This window comes from Scardinius erythrophthalmus, assembly GCF_964197995.2.
Source record: "Scardinius erythrophthalmus genome assembly, chromosome: 12".
Lineage (NCBI taxonomy): Eukaryota > Metazoa > Chordata > Actinopteri > Cypriniformes > Leuciscidae > Scardinius > Scardinius erythrophthalmus.
In genome coordinates this window covers 34,913,143-34,932,795 of record NC_138232.1, presented here as the reverse complement: position 1 = coordinate 34,932,795, position 19,653 = coordinate 34,913,143, and the positions used below count along the sequence as shown (strand labels likewise).

Genomic DNA, 19,653 nt, shown 5'->3' with positions numbered 1-19,653 from the left:
TAAAGATTCTATATGGAACATATAGATGCCTATAAAGAATGTAATGTAATGTAAAATGTGACCTAATTATTATTTAACAATTAAGATGCAACGGGTATAATAATATCCTCTCATTCAAACAGCTGAATTTGTGACAAAACAAGGAAAAAATATATAAACCATTTAACTAATCACGTAATATATAATCAGATTGAGGTCAAACTCTTTCGAATTTGTTGGTTTACAATCATTTGTTGGGTTACAAATCATTGGTTTACAATGTCAGTGACACTGAGCAAAGAACATTCTTGTGTTTTTGCTGACATTAAAGATGATGGTTTTACATCTTGTGGTCATATTGCACAAGGTCTGCGTGAAAATCCCCCTGGGAGTTCCTCCAAGCCATTTCTCACCTCAAACTTTTGTGCCAGAGGTCAAAACATGGTACAGCGTGGAGGCGGACGTATTTGTGTCCCCCCGAAGAGCATTCCAGGCAGCCATAGACGGTCTCGCGCTTCTGATGCCCCATGCCACACAGGGCGCACGGTCCTTTAGGTATGTTATGGTTGAGCAGATTTACACGTATGTGCTTCTCATCCCGCAGGTAGGCCGTGGACAGGTCAGTCATGCTGGCGGCCTTCTCGTAGTAGTCCGTCACGACATCGTCCATGTACATATCAGAGTGAGTGAGCTCTTCAAATGTCCTGTCATCTACAGCAAGCATAAATCAAGAGTCATATTTGGAACACTTCTTCAAGATTTTTTTTTAAATATTACAGATATATTTGACAACAGAAATTATATCACCTGCTCTGAAAGGATTCCCATAGATGATTCCTGACAGGAATCTCCTGAGTCTTCCAAAGGAAAAGCGGCCAATGAATCCCCCGAGCTGGTCACGTATCTGTTCCCTCTCAAACCCTCCCATTGACTCTGGTGCTACGCATATGTCTGACCAAAGTTACATTAAAGGCCATTAGTTAAATAAAAAAACAGATGGAGACTCTACTTGAATCTGAAAATCAACTAATTTCTGAAAATGTTTAAATCTAAAAAACATCTATGATTCATATACAGTGTAACTCCATAGATATACACCCAAAAGTTTGGTGTCAGTAAGATTATTTTTTATGTTTTTGAAAGTCTCACCGAGGCTGCATTCATTTGATCAAAAATACAATAAAACAGTAATACTGTGAAATATTATTACTATTTAAATAACTGGTTTCTTTTGTAATATATTTTAAAATGTAATTTAATGTAATGTAATTTAGTTTTCAGTTTTTCCTTCAGAAATCATTGCTCGAGAAACATTATCAGTGTTGAAAACAGTTGTTCTGCTCTTTTTGTGGAAACCGTGATACATTTTTTCAGGATTCTTCGATGAATGGAAAGTTCAAAAGAACAGCATGTATTTGAAATATGAATCTTTTGTAACATTATGTACGGAGCCTCTAAAAGGACATAGTGAAGAAAAAAATATGAGATGGGAGGAAAAATTATACGTCAGTGCGTTCTCTTTGCACTTTGCAGAAACTTTGCATTCATTCGCAAAATGCTTGCGTTCCCCCAAGAAATTTTGAGTTTGCGGAAAACTTTTGTACGGACCCCTAGAGCAGGGGTGGGCAACTTCGGTCCTGGAGGGCCACTGTCCTACAGAGTTTAGCTTCAACCCTAATCAAACACACCTGAACAAGCTAATCAAGGTCCTCAGGATTACTAGAAAATTACAGGAAGGTGATTTTTTCAGGGTTGGAGCTAAACTCTGTAGGACAGTGGCCCTCCAGGACCGAAGTTGCCCACCCCTGCCCTAAAGGGACATATGAAGGAAACAAAATATGAGATGGAGGAAAAATTATTTGTCAATGCTTTTGTGTTCCCTCGCAAAAACTTTTGCGTTCCGCCGAGAAAAGAGCTCAAAAGGTCGACGAGCAAACACAAAGTTTCTCGTAGGAACGCAAAACGTTTTGCGAGCGACCACAAAGTTTCTCAGGGGAACGCAAAACATTTGTGAGAGAACGCAAAAGCATTGACTTATTATTTGTCCTCCTATCTCAAATTTTTTCCACCTCCATAAGTCCCTTTAGGGGCTCCGTAGTTTTGTGAGCTAATGCAAAATTTCTTGGGGAACGCAAAATTATTGCGAGACAACGCAAAAGCATTGAAATATATTTTTTCCTCCCATCCCATAGGCTATTTCCATCACCATGTCCATTTAGGGGCTTCCTAAAAATGTCTTTAGTGTAATTTTTGATCAATTTAATGAATCCTTGCTGAATAGAAGTTTTTTAAAAGAAATCTTACTGACCCCAAACTTTTGTATTTTAGTGTAAATTTGACTACATTACTTGAATTATGCAGTAATTTAATGCTTACCAAGACGTCCATCCAGACGCACATAAAGCTCAAGCACACTGAATGCTATGGTCGTGTGCGCTGGAATAACAATGGCTTTATCTCGCCCTTTAGGATTTCGACCGTCATCTATCTGGAACTGTGTGGGATAATAGAAAGCATCAGAGAACAGCAGATTTCACAGACACGTACATAGTTTGGCCCGGGCCGGGGGTACAATTGCATTAGTTTACCCTCATGGTCGTTCCACGCATTCCAGCGTGGACGGTGAGGGAACACTGTCGTGTGGTGCGAATACTCTCCATGACAATGCACAGGACAGTGCGTCCATTCTCTTTGGACTGACGGATCAAACAGTGATCAATGTCCACTTTCCTGATATTTAAAAAGAAATGAGAGGAGAATAGACAGAAAGATTTGTGAGAAAAAGAATGCAAGAATGTATTGATTCATTTAATCTAAGTACATGAGCAAGAGTGCTGCCACAAATAATCACAGCCGCTGAAATGACTTATATATCAGTAACTTAAATTTGAGACCCAATTATGACTGTTATTTTGTCAATATTTATGAAGCCCCTTAGGGACATGATGATGGAAAAAATATGATATGGGAGGAAAAACTATATTTCAGTGATTTTATGAGTGAAGGGCAAAGTTTCTCAGGGGAATTCAATAGGTTTGTGAGAAAACGCAAACGTTTTGTGAGAAAGGGTACATTTTTCAGAGGAACACAAACATTTTGTAAGTGAACACAAAATTTCCGGGGGAATGCAATCATTTTGCAAGAGAACGCAAGTTTTCTTACCAAATGTTTTTTTTTTGGAGGAAAGAACAATTTTGCAAGCAAACAATATTTTTCAGGAGTCAAGTCATAAGTTTCCCATCACCATTTCTCCTTAGGGGCTCCTTAATTTTTGCTATACCAATGAAAATAGTTCCTGATGGAGTCAAAGCAAAATCAACCTTTGCGCATTACATTTGTATTTTGTTCCTGAATTAATGTTTTTGAATGAATCAGTTAAGTGAATGATTCTGACTCACTTATAAATACAGTTATTTGTCACACATACTGTACTTCCATAACAATTTAACCTGTAAAAATCTCCACTAAATGCACAGACTGACAGTCTGTCTGTGACGTGCAAAAAGTGAGTGATACAAACAGTGAAAAGTCCTAGTGCTGCTAGACTAAATACCAGCTCTCGTCCAATTTTGAGGTGCGGAACTGTCTGACTGTATAAAAATATATACACAATGTGTCCTTTACCTTGCATTGAGCTCCCTGAGTAATGTAGGAACCTCCACCTCATGCTTGGTCACAATTCCAAATGAGGCCTTTACCGCCACAGAGTCTGAACCACTCACGTTTACTCCCACCTCGTGGATCAGATGATTGCCCAAACGCCCATTTAGGGAAACATCAGACTTGTCTTCATAGTTCAGGAGCTGATATGAGGAGACCCCTGTCAACCGGAGAGAAATACACTCCCTTGATATCACTTACACAGTATGCACTTAAAGGGATAGTTCACCCAAAAAGGAAAATTCTGTTATCATATACTCGCCCTCAAGTTGTTCCAAACCTGTATGAATTTCTTTCTACTGCTGAACACAAAAGAAGATATTTTAAAGAATGTTAATTACCAAACAGTTGATGGGCCCCGTTGACTTCCATAGTATTTTCTTTCCACACTATGGAAGTCAATCAAATGTTTGCTCAACCAAATTTTTCTAAATTCAATTATTTTGTGTTCAGCAGAAGAAGAAGAAAAAATCATACAGGTTTAGAACAACTTGAGGGTGAGTAAATGATGACAGAATTTTCATTTTTGGGTGCACTATCCCTTTAATGCAAAAATACTTTCATTTCTAACGCATAAAATGCTAAACAATATCAATAAACATTATATAATAGCTGTTTTTATGCATTTTGTAAGTACAAATTACGCAAAGATGCACATACAATTCTTTATGAATGTCTAACTGAAGGCGTTTGTTCATCTAGGCCTGTAGTACTCAAGTTATTTGAATTGATTTCAAATTATGAAACATTTCTTCCTCACCTGCTGTGATCTCTTTCTCTCCCACGAGTATGTCTTTCAGTGAGAAGGGGGTTGTGGCATATTTGGTCTTCTTCCAGAAATGTCGTCTCCTCTTCCTCGTCACCAGGCTGAGGGGTTGATATCGGTCCGCTTCACTAAGACTGGGCACAGGGACCAGCCGTCCAGTGTTCCCCACCTGCTTCACAAAGTTCTTAGTTGCTGCCGCAAACATGACTGTAGTTCACCTCAGCTTGAGCATTTCGTTTCTTTGTATGTTCATTCACAGTGGTCTGAATTTGACTTGGTACTGACTGTGTGGAAACATCGCTAAATGATATTGAAGAGGTGCTGCTAGGGTTCGTCCAACCAGATCATAAATAATAAAGGGGTTGTAAGCTGATCAGGATGTTCTTTGCCATATGTGTAGTGTCTTATCGGGTTAAAAAAATAGACCTGACACCATCACATCTGTTATAAGTAACTCCCTCCAGAGTTTAAAGTGAGTATAATGACCTTATTAATGCTTGTTCATTATTGCTTCACTTAATTTGCAAACAGAATATAATTATCTTAAATATTCTGTGGTTTAGCCTACCACAGATCACAATTTCATGCCTTTAGCTTGTAATTTGAACATAAACTTTACTTTATACATTAGACCGCACTGCATATCTGATTACCTTCTTTTGTATAGCGTAATGAGGTCAAACTAGTTTACACGAAAAATATTTGTGGTCACTTTATTTTACTGGCAACACTGTACAATACATTTCTATTCGTTAACATTAGTTAACTACATTAGTTATGAACTAACAATGAAAAATAGCCTACTTCTAAAGCATTTAGTCATTTTACTTCGTTAATTTCAACATTTCTAATACATAGGGCATAGGCTAATTAAAATCAAAAGTTTTTTGATAATTGTATTTAATGAACTTGAGCTAACATGAACAATGAACAGTTGTAGGCCTAGGCCTATTTTTATTAACAAAGATGAATAAATACCTTATATTTTCGCATTGTTGTTAGTCAATGCATTAACTAATGAAATGGGACCTTATTGTGAAGTGTTACCATTTGTTTTGTTTTGTTTCAGTTATTTCTTGTTACTATACTGTCAGCTTCAGTGAGAGAAGTAATACTTCAAATTAGCACATAAATCATATGTTATGTTTTACCAGAATATAGCCTAGCAACTTCTTCTTTGAGTTTAACTTATGTTTTGGTAAATTTACAATCTGTGATGATGTGTAATGTCCATTTTTAGGACAAGTTAAATGTTTGCAGTGATTCACAAATGGTGAAATAAACTGTGGTTAAAGACAACTAAAAGGTGTTTCTCACCTCGTAACTGAACCAAGATTCCTGTGCCTACACTAACAAAACATGTGGATGCTTTCTACTGTGAACTTGTGAGTCTGCATAAAGTAATTTGTTAGAATATGTCTATACTGCAGTGTCCAAGGCTCATTTGGCTAGAATGTATTTACGGAACGGCTCACTCACTCATGACCTCATGTGGCTCCTCTTTATGTCCACTGATGGCTGGAGAGAACTGAGGTCTGTTACTGTTGAAGGCACACTGGTAAAACATTAATGGGAAAAAAGAGCTTTTGTAAAGAGTTGTTTATAGAACACAGTCTGTACGCATGTACAGTAATACTTTGTGAGGCCAGCCAAGAACATCCTGAAGTCACCCTGTTACTCAGGCAATTATGACGATAAGGTGGGAGAATGTTTGCAATGGGAATAAACTTCTTCATTTAGAATTGTACAAACAACTGTATGACATGAATTGGAGGGAAACAGTCTAACAATTTGTCTCGAAGTAATTTGGCTTCTCAGATGTAGAAAGATTTGTGCAATTAGGCAGGCCGAGTATGAATGACCAATCCTGTACTGGTTTCAAAATAAACCCCCACCCACCAAAGCTTCTTTAGAGGTAACATTCTGTTACTAAAGAGATAGTTTACCCCCAAATTTTAATTGTGTCATAATTTACTCTTGTCGTTTCAAGCGTGTATGACCTTCTTTCACAAAAGAAGATATACTGAAAACTGAAAAGTGCTTTTTGTCCATGCAGTTAAATTCAATTTGCTTTAAGATTGATGCACATTAACATGGCTGTTCTATTTATATATGTACACTTAGACTTTTTGAAAGAAGTCTAAAATCAAAAATACATTAATATTATTACAATTAAAAATATTCTTGTATATGCCTATATACTGTATTATAATATACTGTATTACTATTTTAATACAGTTTAAAATGCTATTTATTCCTGTGATGGCAAAGCTGAATTTTCAGTATCTTTACTCCAGTCTTCAGTGTCACATGGTCCTTCAGAAATCATTCTAATTGGCTGATTTGCTACTCAAGAAACATTTCTGATTATTATCAATGTTGAAAACAGTTGTGTTGCTTACAGCTTTTTCTGGATTCTTTAATGAATAGAAAGTTCAAAACAACTATTTATTTAACAGAAATCTTTTTTAACAGTTTAAATGTATTTACTGTCACTTTAGATAAATTAATACGCTTTTTAAAAGCCCAAACTTTCTGATCCCAAACTTTTGAATGTTTTATAATTCTAGAAGTAAAAACAAAAACCTTATTGCAGATTTGAGCTATACAATATTTAAATTACATTTACATATACATTTTCATGAAATTGTGATCATGATCTTCATCTCAGATCCTTGCGTCACAAGGCGAAAGACTGATAGGAATATCTCATGTTAATGAGTTTTAACTCATGAATATTAATGACAGTGTTGACTTATTCATGTTTACTAGCTTAGCAAATGATCATCTTTAATACTTTATGCATTCAGGTGCAACATATAGGTGTCACACATAAATGCCACTACAGAAAAAAACTGTTTTGTGTTTCAAGACTTAAATGATTTTTTGCTGTTTCTTTTTACAACATTAGTGAAAAGCGGTAGCACTTTATTTTACAGTCCTGTTCTGCATATACATACGTATTTATTATAGAAATTACAATAACTGGGTTATAACAAGGTATTAACCCTGAACCTACGCCTATACCTAACCTTAACACATGTAGTTACCTTACAGTACTTTCTTGGGTAAGTACACTGTAAGTACACATACTGTAAAATAAAGTGTAAATGAAAAGTAATAAAAAAAAAAGTTTGTCAAGCTCTACAGTGTCTAATATGAACAAATAGGTTAGCATATGATCCACTGTAGAATCTACACACTGTGTTTTTGTGTTTTTACCTATTCTACACATCTAAGAAAGGAAGTAAACCCACTGCACATTGTCCTATAATTAATGTCTGCTGAGTGATGCTGGAGAGCTTTGTAGTGTTATGACAGTGATACATGATGCATTCTGCTTCATGTTCTTCACAAGTGTGCATGATCTTAAAGAAAACTGGAGGCTCGAGTTATTTTTGCTCCAGCTAGATGAGAGGCTGGAGAACCACAGGGCGGGGGTGCACAGGCTGCCTGGAGTCTTCAGGGAGCGTCTGCGCAGAGGTTGGCAGCTGCGTTCTCTCGGGTACAGTGGGCATCTTGTGGAGCGCATGCTGAAGCTGTGATTTTTTAACAGTCTACCTCCTGTGGCAGGCACAGGCAAGTCTTGTGCCCCCCTGTCGTGAAAATGAACGCAATTCATCACCTCAGGATACCTGTATGGCTGGGGTTCTGTTTGGCCCAGGTGTTATTGATTACGTGCCAGGATGTTAAGACCGGTGAGTAACCTGCCTCATACTTTACTAACCTGACAGAGCAGGTGAAGAGATACTCTGTATATCAGTAAGAACAGCTTCTCTCATGTCATTTTTATCATGGCATTTGAATATGACATGCATCTGTGGACAGTGTAAGATTATATGTTTAAAAATGCAAAAGTCTGAACAGTTTAATAGCTTAGTAAATGATCATGTTGAATACTTTATGCAATTCAGGTGAAACACATAAGTGTCAAATAAATACCACTACAGAAAAAAACTGTTGTGTTTCATAACTGTTTAAATGATTGCTGTTTCTATTTTACCCTGTTTAAAGAGCAAAAGTCTGAACAGTTTTTCTTAAGGTGCTTTATTTGTAGATTAAAAATGACTGTGAACTAAATTTCTTCCACTGTTTGTTAAATTACAAGTTTAGACACCCATGCTAAAGTTGACTAAAAAGAGGAATAAAAAATCATCTTTTGGAAATTGAACTTAATGCCTTAATTAAAAAAATTAGGAAAAATCCAACCTTTAAGGACACCAATTTTCTTTGTGAATGAATAATGTATCGTAAATAAATAAATGTTCTTCCTTAAAATACAGGGTGCATAAGTTTGGACACCCCTATGTTAAATTCCCATAAAGGCAGGCAGATTTTTTTTTTAAAGGCCAGTTACTTCATGGATCCAGGATACTATGCATCCTGATAAAGTTCCCTTGGCCTTTGGAATTAAAATAGCCCCACATCATCACATAGCCTTCACCATACCTAGAGATTGGCATGGTTTTATTTCAGTCAGCCTAATAGCTGGTTTGATTTGCATTGAGAGATGATCTTATGGAAAGTACTCCATGCCAGTCTCTAGGTATGGTGAAGGCTATGTGATGAGGCTATGGGGCTATTTTAATTCCAAAGGCCAAGGGAACTTTATCAGGATGCATAGTATCCTGGATCCATGAAGTAACTGGCCTTTAAAAATAAAACTCTGCCTGCCTCTAAGGGAATTTAACATGGGGTGTCCAAACTTATAAACAATATTTATATAGTTTATATATATAAACAATTTTTGTGCTAAAGATCAGATAATAACGAACGTTCTATTCATGTTACTGAAGGAATGTTGTTCATAACGTGTGAGTGAACCTTCTCAGAACGTTCTGAGAACATTCCCAGTTGTCTGCACAGCTTATTTTTATCTCAATAGCATCATTCTTTGCTAATTAGCACAATTTTGCTAATTTCTAATTTAATTGTGAAAGCTAAATTGTCCTGATCTTCTGCTTTGTCAGCTCTATCATGGCTGGAGACATCATTTCATGGCCTTGCGTGTAATGATGTGAGGTTTTTCTAGACCAAAGCAAGCCACCAATTGTGGTCAAAGCTCTTTCCAAAAGAGATGCTAGACACACCCAATCATGTGGCGATTGCATTTGCCTAAAATCCTAAAATAAAATATAAAAAGAATATGATGTTTTCACATTCATTTAGGTTAGACATCCAGTTCAGTTAAAGTTATTGATCAGTATTGTTGCGTAGCTCAGCAAGAATCGAGTCTAAAATTATATGACATTTTGCAGGGTAAATTCATGCAGTCACACTCCAACCCTAGTTTGATGTACATCGGTCTAGTCTAATATACACTACATAAAACAACGTTTGTGACCCTCCCAGGGTAATTATCCATGGTGACACATCATGAGAGCCAGCTCGTAATGTTTAATGAGCTGGGAGGATATTATGTCAATCACAGGGTCTGCAATGCAGGACTTGTAGAGAAACATTGCTCACACCAAAATGTCAAATACAATGTCCATTCTATACATGAGTATATAGTAAAGACATGTACATTCCAAAGAGGATATTTTTGTTAAAATCTTCAGAGGGCGTGCCTTTTCGCTTCGACAGAAATAAAAGTTGCCAACAGGCTAACCTTAAGCAGAACCTATAATAGAGGCCGCTGTGGTTTCCCTAAAATAACCCATGTGCTTTTCCACTAAATTGGTACTTGCTGTCTTTTCACAATCGTGCTTTAAAAAGGCCAGTTTCATACAGCTGAGTAGCAGCAGGTGTCTTTCTGGTAGTAGTTTTACTGCACCAATTTCAGTATACATTTACTATTATTTCAGGCCTTCAGCATATTTACGTGGTCCTAAAATTAACACTCGCCTAGTGCCTAATGCAAGTAATAGAATGTTGGCGAGTATATGAAACGGTGTCAATCACCAGTTGGCCGGTAACATTTTTGTAAATCCTAGCAATGCAAAATTGTGAGAACATGACATTGAACAAACGTGAACAATGCTCGGGACAGTTGACAGGCCAGCACTGCATCGTCACAAAAGTTTAAGCTATGCCAATTTAAATATTCAAGCTCAAGAAGACGCGAAAGGGAACTCAATGTGTTACTCGCGCGCTATATGGGAAGTTTTTATTGCTGCCAAACAGAATCTCCCTCACAACTACAAATTATGTACGCTACTTTAATCATTTATATATTTTACTTTACACTCATATTTAATTCGCGGGAGTGCAGCGTATCATCCCCCCGCCCGCACCCGCAAGTGCACCTTCATCATCCCGCCCGCTCCCGCAATGACCTTTTAAAATTTGTCCCGCGCCGCTCTGTTTTGCGTCGGGTCCCGCGGGTCCCGCGGGACTACCGCGGGAGTGCAGGACTCTAGCTGGCAACAAAGGATTCCATTCATTATGCTAAGCTAAGCTAGCGCCGACCCTGTCAAACTAAAACAATGCATGCACTGAGACAAAAATGCATTTGCCCACCTATCTAAATGTAGGAAAGAAGGTGAATAAGCCCTATTTCAAAAAACGGTGGAGTGTTCCTTTAACATAACATAATCAGTTATGTCTTATCTGAACGTAAACAGTTGATAAAAAGTCACATGTTTAACAGTATACTGGATCTGTGCATTAGCTCTTAAAGTGACAGCTGCCTAATATTCCTCCTGCTGTCTGTGTTTTTAATGCTAATCAAAGACCAAAAGATAAAGAACAACCACTCATTGCTATTGACTGAATAACATTTGTAACATTAATAAGGATTAATCTGTTTCATGGCTGGTAAAAAATATGTCACCGGCCATTGGCAAGAGTGCCCTGGTCACAGATATTTAAGATGGGGACTTTTAGCTGTTGCTAAGAATTTGTGAAGTTTATGCATTTATATTTCAAATATTTATTTGCTCACTTCCGTTATTTCTCTCACAAAGTCTATTATTTTGAAAAGTAAAGTGCATTTCACTTAGTCTTCTTAATTGCTTGGAATGTCTTTATGACATAAATTGGGTCTTTACTGAAACAATTACAGCTGTCACAAACGCCTTTGATGAAAGTAGGGGCAACAAATGTCTCCTAAAATAATTCTTCCCTTCCATAAAGCTGTCTGCACTTCCACTGTGTTTCTGCACTAGACGCACTGTATTAAAGGCTTTCAGATAGTCATACACATTATTGCTTGATTACAGCAGAAGCCAGCCGTCGGTATAGACTCTAATGCGACAGACTTTGAGCATCAGAACCGGCATTTACTCTGTCTACCGTCTTTGTCTAGCTACAGCGTCTAATCAAGAAGAGTTACTCAGCCTGGAGCTGTCGCTCAGAGCCACAGACAAACACAGCAGACAAAATGAGATGGTTTAAAAGAGACATGAAGGAAAATTAATTCGGCATCTGTGTTTATTATATGGTCAATATTCTGACTGCTGATATATTAGGTCATTTATTATGCATTCCTCCACAATTATGTGCAAGTATTACAGTTTTTGTATTTTACATTTGCTGGGACCCCAAAAATGCACAAAGACTACCAAAACACTTCATGTCTCAAATCAAGCCATTCTTCCATAACACTAGCAAATGTTTCACCCAACAAACACACTTTGTCACTGACCTAAAAACACTAACAACAGGTAGCATTACAGTATGTTTTCTTTAAACCTCTTTAATGTCTAGAATTCACTGCTGCATATTATATGGCCTATGTTAACATTACAGTACACAGTTTGTCCCCTTTTGTAGAGTATAGATGGTAATGAAACTGAAATACTAACACCTGTGTATGTGTTTGGCTACATCTAATTACTTGATAGTGTTTCATTTTTTAGATTCAGAATATAGGCTATTTCGATATGGTATTACTGTAGAAATGTAGCAAATTGCTGTCTTATTCAGTTTTGTATTATGTTTTTAGAGTTTAACAGTTTTGAAAAGAGTATTGTAATGCACAAATTATTCTGTATAGTTTTGTAGTGGTTGCATCGTGAGAAAATAATTTTTGTCATTTGGTCATTTGAAAGAGGAAGTCATTGAATGCATTTTGTGGCAAAGCCCTCATGTTGTGCTCAGCGTGTGAAGAGTTTTGAAAAAGTTACAAGTTAATAGTATCTATTTTTTTATTTATTTTTTAGATTTAGTATATTTCAATATGGTATTACTGAAATGTAACAAATTGCTGTCTTATTCAGTTTTGCATTATGTTTTGAACTAGACTTTAACAGTTTAAAGGTTTTCAAGTTTAATAGTGCAAATTGGCTTGTAGGAACAGAATTTTTGGTGCTGATTGTGTCTGACAATATTAATATTGTATGAAACAGAGATGGAAGGACAAGATAAGCAATAAAAGTGAAGAAAGTTTTAAACCATTCAAGCACAGATAAATCTTTTAATGCAATGTTGGTCAGACAGAAAGGTGTACTGTATAGACAGACCAGCCCCATCATTTGACTTTGAAAAAAAATATATTAAATATGTGGTTCTTGATGTGGTAGCCTACACAAGAGGTGCATCCTCAAAAGTCTGAGTGAAAACTGACTGAAGGTCTCCAGCTGCAGTCAGACCTCAATTACAGGGTGTGGCATTTGATGTGATCACCAGCTACACGAGGGCAAGCACAACTGGATGAATGGGGGCATTGCTCTAGTTCTGAGTCTAAACCATAGGCTACTTTATACTTTAACTTATAATTATAGCTACTTACACATGCCCTTGTCGAGGACAAATTATGGACCAGACCAATGGTTTATCATGAGGCTCCCTCTGAGGGGTCTGTGATGCCCAGACACTTGTTACTTTATATGTTGATATAGACAGACAAACAGCTTGAATGTGTGCCTCCGGCTCTGACTGTTGCAACAATGGGAAATAAATGAAGAAATTAAAAATGTTATCCACTGGTACCTCCTCATAACTAACAATGCCTTCTGAGAGTATAGTAAATTATCGTCTCTTTAGCAATGTGTTATATTTATGGATCAATCGATCAATCTGACCGCGGTCCGCGTGAGTTAGACAATCAGAAAACTCACAAGAGTCTGGGCTATCTGCTAAAAGTGCAGATTTGGCATGTCCATCAAAAAATGTAAGAACAATTCATAGTCTTTGTGATTTATTTGTCATTTATTACCTTTTTTCCCTTGATGAGAGTAGTGATACCATGTTACGACTGTAAATTGTAGAAACAAACAACAACAACAACAACAACAACAAATAATGTTTAGTTGTGGTGGGTATTGTGGTTAGCATGCTAAGTTTTTGTAAGGACTGTTAGCTTTCAGTATACGAAGACATAAAGGAAAATCTGTGAGTTTCTACCACAATATTAGCAGCAAGCATAACCAAAGTGGAATTTTAGGATGGAAATATGCAACTAATTTGAACAAAATGATTCTTGGCGCTTGACGCCATCTGCTGGCGGAGTGATTTGCTGCTGCTTTTGCCAAAAATGTTTTTCTCAGCAATATCTCACATAAACCAATCTCACGGTCTCACTAAGTAAGTAAGTAAGTAAGTAAGTAAGTAAGTAAGTAAGTAAGTAAGTAAGTAAGTAAGTAAGTGAATAAATAAATAAATAAATAAATAAATAAATAAATAAATAAGGCTATAATTTGGAAGCTACAATTTTAGAAGCTAAGAGTAAAAATATTACCAATTTAAATAAATTGCAAAGTTACATAATTACGCTTTTCATTTTTTTATGTGATAATGTGATTTAAAAAGAATGTTATGTTTGTGTATGATATAAATGACTGATCTTTGAAAAATCCTTATGTCTGTTTTTATTTTCGTCTTTGAACAGAGGACACGAAAAAATGTAAAGACGGTGATCAGAATTATTCCGAAAATGAGATTTGGAAGCCAGAGCCGTGCAGACTTTGTGTCTGTGATAAAGGCCAGGTGATCTGTGAGGAGGTCCGCTGTGAGGAGCTGATGGGATGCGAACAGTTCATCATCCCAGAGGGAGAGTGCTGTCCTGTGTGTCAAACCTACGCCAGTGCGCGTGGAAGGATCGGTGAGTCTTACACGAAACGGCCGCTAGAGGGCAGACGTCAATTATATTCGGAAAGGGAATTATTTTAGTTGAGGAGGGGACTGAAATCGTTTATTTGTCATTTATTAGGCTATATTTATTATAATTAAGTCTTTGAATTAATTTAATTCTATTCTGTGTTTCTTTTGCAGAAACAATTGCGTTTAAGGTACGTGAATACTTTTAAAATTCAGGCATATCAACATTTGTTAGGCCTATGTAATGTTTTTTTCCATCACAAATTAATATATATAAAGTTTTGATTAGGCCTGCATGTTTTTTTTCAGGGCCAAAAAGGTGAACCTGGTGACATTCCTTATGTGAGTCTATAAGATTATGCTTCTGTCCATCATATGTCCATGCACTATTTTGTGCCCGATATAATATGACAGTATAGTGTTAAAATTGTTATACTATTTTATTATTTTGAATTCATGTTTTTTTTTTTTTTTTTTTTTTTAGATTGTGGGAGTACCTGGGCGTCCAGGACCAATGGTGAAAAAAAAAAAAAATACACACACGCACGCACGCACGCTCGCACGCACGCACGCACGCACACACACACACACACCTCTAATCTTTTTTTTCTTTTTTTATCCCTACTCTTTCCCTGTCAATCAAAGTGATGTCCATTATCTTGTGTGTCACATCAAACAGGGTCCCCCAGGAGCAGACGGCCGAGCAGGATATCCAGGAAGCAAAGGAAGACGAGTATGTGACATTTACCAATAAACCATAAAGTCATTTGTATTCTGTTATTTGGCTTTTTCACCTCAGAAAAATCCAAGACTTTCTTATTGCATGGAAGTCATGGTTAATCAAAATTACTTTGCGTGAATACATAGTGTAAAGTAGGAAATTACAGCTAAATGGTTAAAATTTGACATGCACTGTGTTTTTGTGAAGGGTGTCTCAGGTCCACCTGGTTTTGATGGAGAGCCAGGTGTCCCAGGCATGCCAGGTGAGCCTGGTCCTGTGGGCAATTCACTGCCTGGGGTGAGTTGGTGATATTATCTGTTCTGGTTTTGGAATTATTACTTTGATCTGAATACGTAATGCATGTTATTACTAAATGAAGATAAAGTGTGGAAAAAGAATCTATGTATAGTTGTTAATATTTTTGAATTAAGGTTAGATAGGGCAAATTTTTAATTAAGTGCATGGATAAGTCATCTATAATAAACGGAACAATATTCCATACAAAATGGTACATTTTAATCTCATGGTGACCTTACATCACTGAGCAAAAGTGTTTTTGGTCAACAGTGTTTGATCTGAGTGTTTTATAAGGTGACCGACTGTGAAAATCATTGTAGCACTTTATTTTACGGTCCTGTTACCGCATGTACTATGTGCTCATTATAGTAATTGTAAAAACTGGGTAATAACTATGTACTAACCCTGAACCTACCCCTAAACCTAACCTTAACCCATGTACCCTTAACCTGTAATATAACTCTTTTCTGGGGTTTTGGCCTACTAAAATAAGTCAAGCCTGCACCACTCTATTGAGATGTATATCCCAGTGAAACGGCCTCTCTAACAAGAAAAATGGTAGGGTGGGTCATGATTTTTTTTCCATCTGGAATTGATTGGATCGTTGGATGGTTGTGGTTTGCTATTGATTGATTTCATATGAGTGACCGGTTGTCCCGCCCTCATGTCAATAAACACGTCATCAGAGAAGAGATGTTGCTGAAAGAAGGAGGGGAAGTTTGATTAAAGATTACAAGGGCACATTCATTTTTGAAAAATCATGAGGTGCACGAATAAATATTGCAATATTCCTTTAAAAAACAAGAATCGTCAATTTTGATTTCATGGTGACTTTAATCTGCTGATCTGTAAATCTATGGTGACATTTATGTTTTACAGAGTCAATTTGCTTCTCAAATGGCCTCTGGATTCCAGGATGGAAAGCACGGAATGGCGGGGATGGTCTCTGGAGCACCGGTAAGGATCTTTCCACATTTAATAATGACTTTTTTAAAAAATACATACAGTATTTAGCTGGATTGCCATATAGAACCACTAAACTGAGATGTAACATCCTTGTTGAGATCAGGGTGAATCAGGATCAAGAGGTCAACCAGGCCCGCCTGGTCCACCAGTAAGTTCTCTCAAGCTTGGTGCTGTCTACATGTAATGAATGTCATCATTTCAATGGTTTTTTTTTCTTCGTTTTTTCACACTGCACGTTTTCACCAAATTTATTTCCCTCTGTGTCACTCAGGGGCCAACAGGAGCACAAGGTGCGCCAGGAGATGCGGGTGATCCTGGGGCCATGGTAAGACTAATGCCTTTACGCCATGATAAATATTCTGACAATTACTGGTAAATTACTACAATGTGCCTGTAGGTTTCTAATATTCATCCATGCCATACAGTTCAAGAAAAAACAATTGTGTAACTTACTGTGCAATAAAGATTTTTTTTTTCTCTGTAGGGCTCTTTTGGTCCAAGGGGACCAGATGGTCCTCCAGGAAAAGCTGGTCCAGATGTGAGTAGACCAACAATTCAACCAGTGATTTCGTTATTTAAACATCATAGGAAAGCAGCTTATTCAATATGGAGTCAAATCTTTAAAAAATGCTGTCATGTACATGTTACAAAGTTTAAATACACTGAACAGAAGTAAGATGGGTTTCCCTGTGCTTATGATAACACAGTTTTGTTCCTCTCTGTAACAGGGTGAGCCTGGACCCCCTGGAAATACAGGAGAAAAGGGATTCCCTGGCTCTCAAGTAAGACAATGCTGCTGTTGATATTATATTGGACATTTTATAGACATGGCTGCTGAAATGTTCAGTATAGATTAATGGGCTATTCACATCATCTGGACACATCACCAAATCCGCCCCAGACAGACATCTCAGACTAATGTGATGCATCTCACTGTTTTTTTCCCCCAGCGATTCAGGTTCTAAGAAGTACAGCTTCTAAAAATGCATCTCAAAGAAATGGAACAGATGCATCCAGTTGTTTGTGAATGCACGAATACAATACAGCCTGTTTGAGTTTCCTCTTAGATTTCCAAGTATGCACATTTTAAGATCCACTCCAGGCTTCTAAGCATAATTGGTGGGGTCATAATCAATATTGTACTTCTACTTTTGAATGGCAGAGAAGGCTTTTAGCCCTCAGAGTTTGCCAGCATCAACCAGGATGGGCGACCCAGCTAACAAAAATATGTTCAAAGAACATTTTGCTATTGTTCCCATTTGGCTGATGAAAACGTTATTTGTGAATGTCCAGTTTTTAAATGTTTTTTTCTTGGTTGAGCAAATGTTAAGGAGACATTCCAATTTTATCTTTCTTCAACATTATGGGAATGTTATCTGAGTAGTAACATTTAAAAAACGTTGCGATGAATGTTCAACTAAAACATTATAGAAAGAAAACTTTTCATGAACGATGTATAAATAATGTGTGCAAAGAGTTTGAGAACATTATTAAAGACCAGATAACTTTTGAACATTCTGTTAATGTAACTGGAAGAACTTTAGTTCATAACCTTGCCAGAATGTTAGCCTGGATAACTGGGCCATGTTAACCAACCAAACCCTGACTTTAAGTTATAAACAATGTAACATTTGACAATCGATCGGTTTTTCCACAATCTTCTGGTGATCTTTACAAGTCGACGTAAAATTCCACACATGTCTGGGATTGCTATTGACTGAAAACTCCTTAACTATGCTAAAACATGCTCTTTCTGATTATAGAGTAACGTTAAAGAGTTCCAGATGACCACAATGTCAAACAGACTCAAATATAAACCAAAGGCTTAAATGACAGCGCAACTGATAATAATTACAAGATGCCTCAAGCAGTACACAAGGAAGAACAAGTGAGCAGAGAGAGAAAAAAATTTAATGAAAGAGTGGAACTTAAATAGTGTGGCAGACAATGACAAATTAAACACAGATGTAAACAATGACTAATTAATTCATGGGAGCTAGAAGCAATTAACCCAGAATGCAAGACGCCATGGTGCCAACTAGTGGCTCACAGACTGAATCACTGTGCTGTGCTAATGCTTACACAAATCAAAACACCAGAGGAATGCACTTGCTATAAAAAACGAGTTTGGTGCTGACAGGGATCAAAAACTGTAATTAGAAGTACTCCACATTAAATTCTTAGTCACGGCGTATCCTTACCAGTGATGATTTGTTTCATAGGGCTCCAGAGGATTTCCAGGGTTACCAGGTCAGTCAGGGATGAAAGGTCCAAAGGTGGGTTAGATTAGAACTTGCTTTCCAATACACTGATCACTGTTGACTCTTTGCACTGATCGTGAATTACGTTTTTATATAGTATTTATTACTGTAAAATGTACAAACCAAATGCATAAGTTCATAAAAGCAATCATTCTCATTCCCATTTTAGGGTCATCCAGGTCTGCAGGGTATAAAAGGAGAAGCAGGTGCTGTGGGGTCAAAGGTCAGAGGTCATATTTTTGTAGCCAATAAATTCATGTGAAAATTTTCTTGAACCTGTGTCCCTGTAGTTTGACTGTATTAGTAAATGCCATTTTCTTTTCATTAAAAGGGAGAATCTGGGTCTCCTGGCACCATGGGACCTGTGGGTCCACCGGTATGGAGCACTTTGTGATTGCAGTTCTGATTGTGGTTTCATTTAAACTGCACTTTATTGGATTTTTCTAAACTGCACTTTTTTTATTAAAATATTGTTCTTCACAGGGTCCGATTGGTATGACTGGTGAGAGAGGACGCATCGGTCCAGGAGGACCCGTGGTAAGTAAGGAAAAGTTCACCCAAAAATGAAAATTCTGCCATCATTTACTCACCCTCAAGTTGTTCCATACCTGTATGAATTTCTTTCTTCTGCTGAACACAAAAGAAGATATTTTGATGAATATGGGTAATCAAACAGCTGATGGGCCCCATTGACGTCCATAGTATAGAGGAAAAACAAAACAAAACAAAAACTATGGAAGTCAATGTTTGGTTACCGATATTCTTTTGAATATCTTCTTTTGTGTTCAGGAGAAGGAAATTCATAGAGGTTTGTAACAACTTTTTCATTTTTGGGTTTAATGTTTTACAAATTTGGACTTGGAGGAGAGAGCTTAATACAATAGTTTGCTTTAATTTGCTTTTCATCAGTAAATATATATATATTTTTCTGTTTGTAGGGAAAACGTGGTCTTTCTGGACATGTGGGAAAACCAGGTCCATTGGTATGTGCAAGTTGTTTTTATTTCTTTTTTTTATTATTT

The 19,653-nt window shown here is 37.0% G+C and overlaps 2 protein-coding genes across 2 annotated transcripts in view; one reads left to right on the top strand and one right to left on the bottom strand.

Annotated features, from left to right (window-relative positions):
* Positions 1 to 388: 388 nt before the first annotated feature.
* pjvk (pejvakin) lies at positions 389 to 4,610 on the bottom strand (the record flags this gene model as incomplete). The annotated part of the gene is made up of 6 exons (XM_081380204.1): positions 389 to 690; positions 787 to 930; positions 2,356 to 2,473; positions 2,568 to 2,709; positions 3,604 to 3,799; positions 4,400 to 4,610. 6 exons carry the CDS (start codon positions 4,608 to 4,610, stop codon positions 389 to 391), a joined length of 1,113 nt encoding a protein of 370 aa, XP_081236330.1.
* A 3,291-nt stretch (positions 4,611 to 7,901) lies between these two features.
* The window catches only part of col5a2b (collagen, type V, alpha 2b), a 29,782-nt gene continuing 18,030 nt past the window's right edge, over positions 7,902 to 19,653 (top strand). The window contains exons 1-17 of the mRNA XM_081379834.1: positions 7,902 to 8,103; positions 14,178 to 14,390; positions 14,561 to 14,577; positions 14,696 to 14,728; positions 14,871 to 14,903; positions 15,066 to 15,119; positions 15,315 to 15,404; positions 16,284 to 16,361; positions 16,474 to 16,518; positions 16,642 to 16,695; positions 16,855 to 16,908; positions 17,099 to 17,152; positions 18,593 to 18,646; positions 18,801 to 18,854; positions 18,963 to 19,007; positions 19,115 to 19,168; positions 19,570 to 19,614. Of these exons, the coding sequence (XP_081235960.1) occupies positions 8,013 to 8,103; positions 14,178 to 14,390; positions 14,561 to 14,577; positions 14,696 to 14,728; positions 14,871 to 14,903; positions 15,066 to 15,119; positions 15,315 to 15,404; positions 16,284 to 16,361; positions 16,474 to 16,518; positions 16,642 to 16,695; positions 16,855 to 16,908; positions 17,099 to 17,152; positions 18,593 to 18,646; positions 18,801 to 18,854; positions 18,963 to 19,007; positions 19,115 to 19,168; positions 19,570 to 19,614 (1,068 nt within the window). The 5' untranslated portion in view covers positions 7,902 to 8,012. The remainder of the gene's footprint in view (positions 8,104 to 14,177; positions 14,391 to 14,560; positions 14,578 to 14,695; positions 14,729 to 14,870; positions 14,904 to 15,065; positions 15,120 to 15,314; positions 15,405 to 16,283; positions 16,362 to 16,473; positions 16,519 to 16,641; positions 16,696 to 16,854; positions 16,909 to 17,098; positions 17,153 to 18,592; positions 18,647 to 18,800; positions 18,855 to 18,962; positions 19,008 to 19,114; positions 19,169 to 19,569; positions 19,615 to 19,653) is intronic.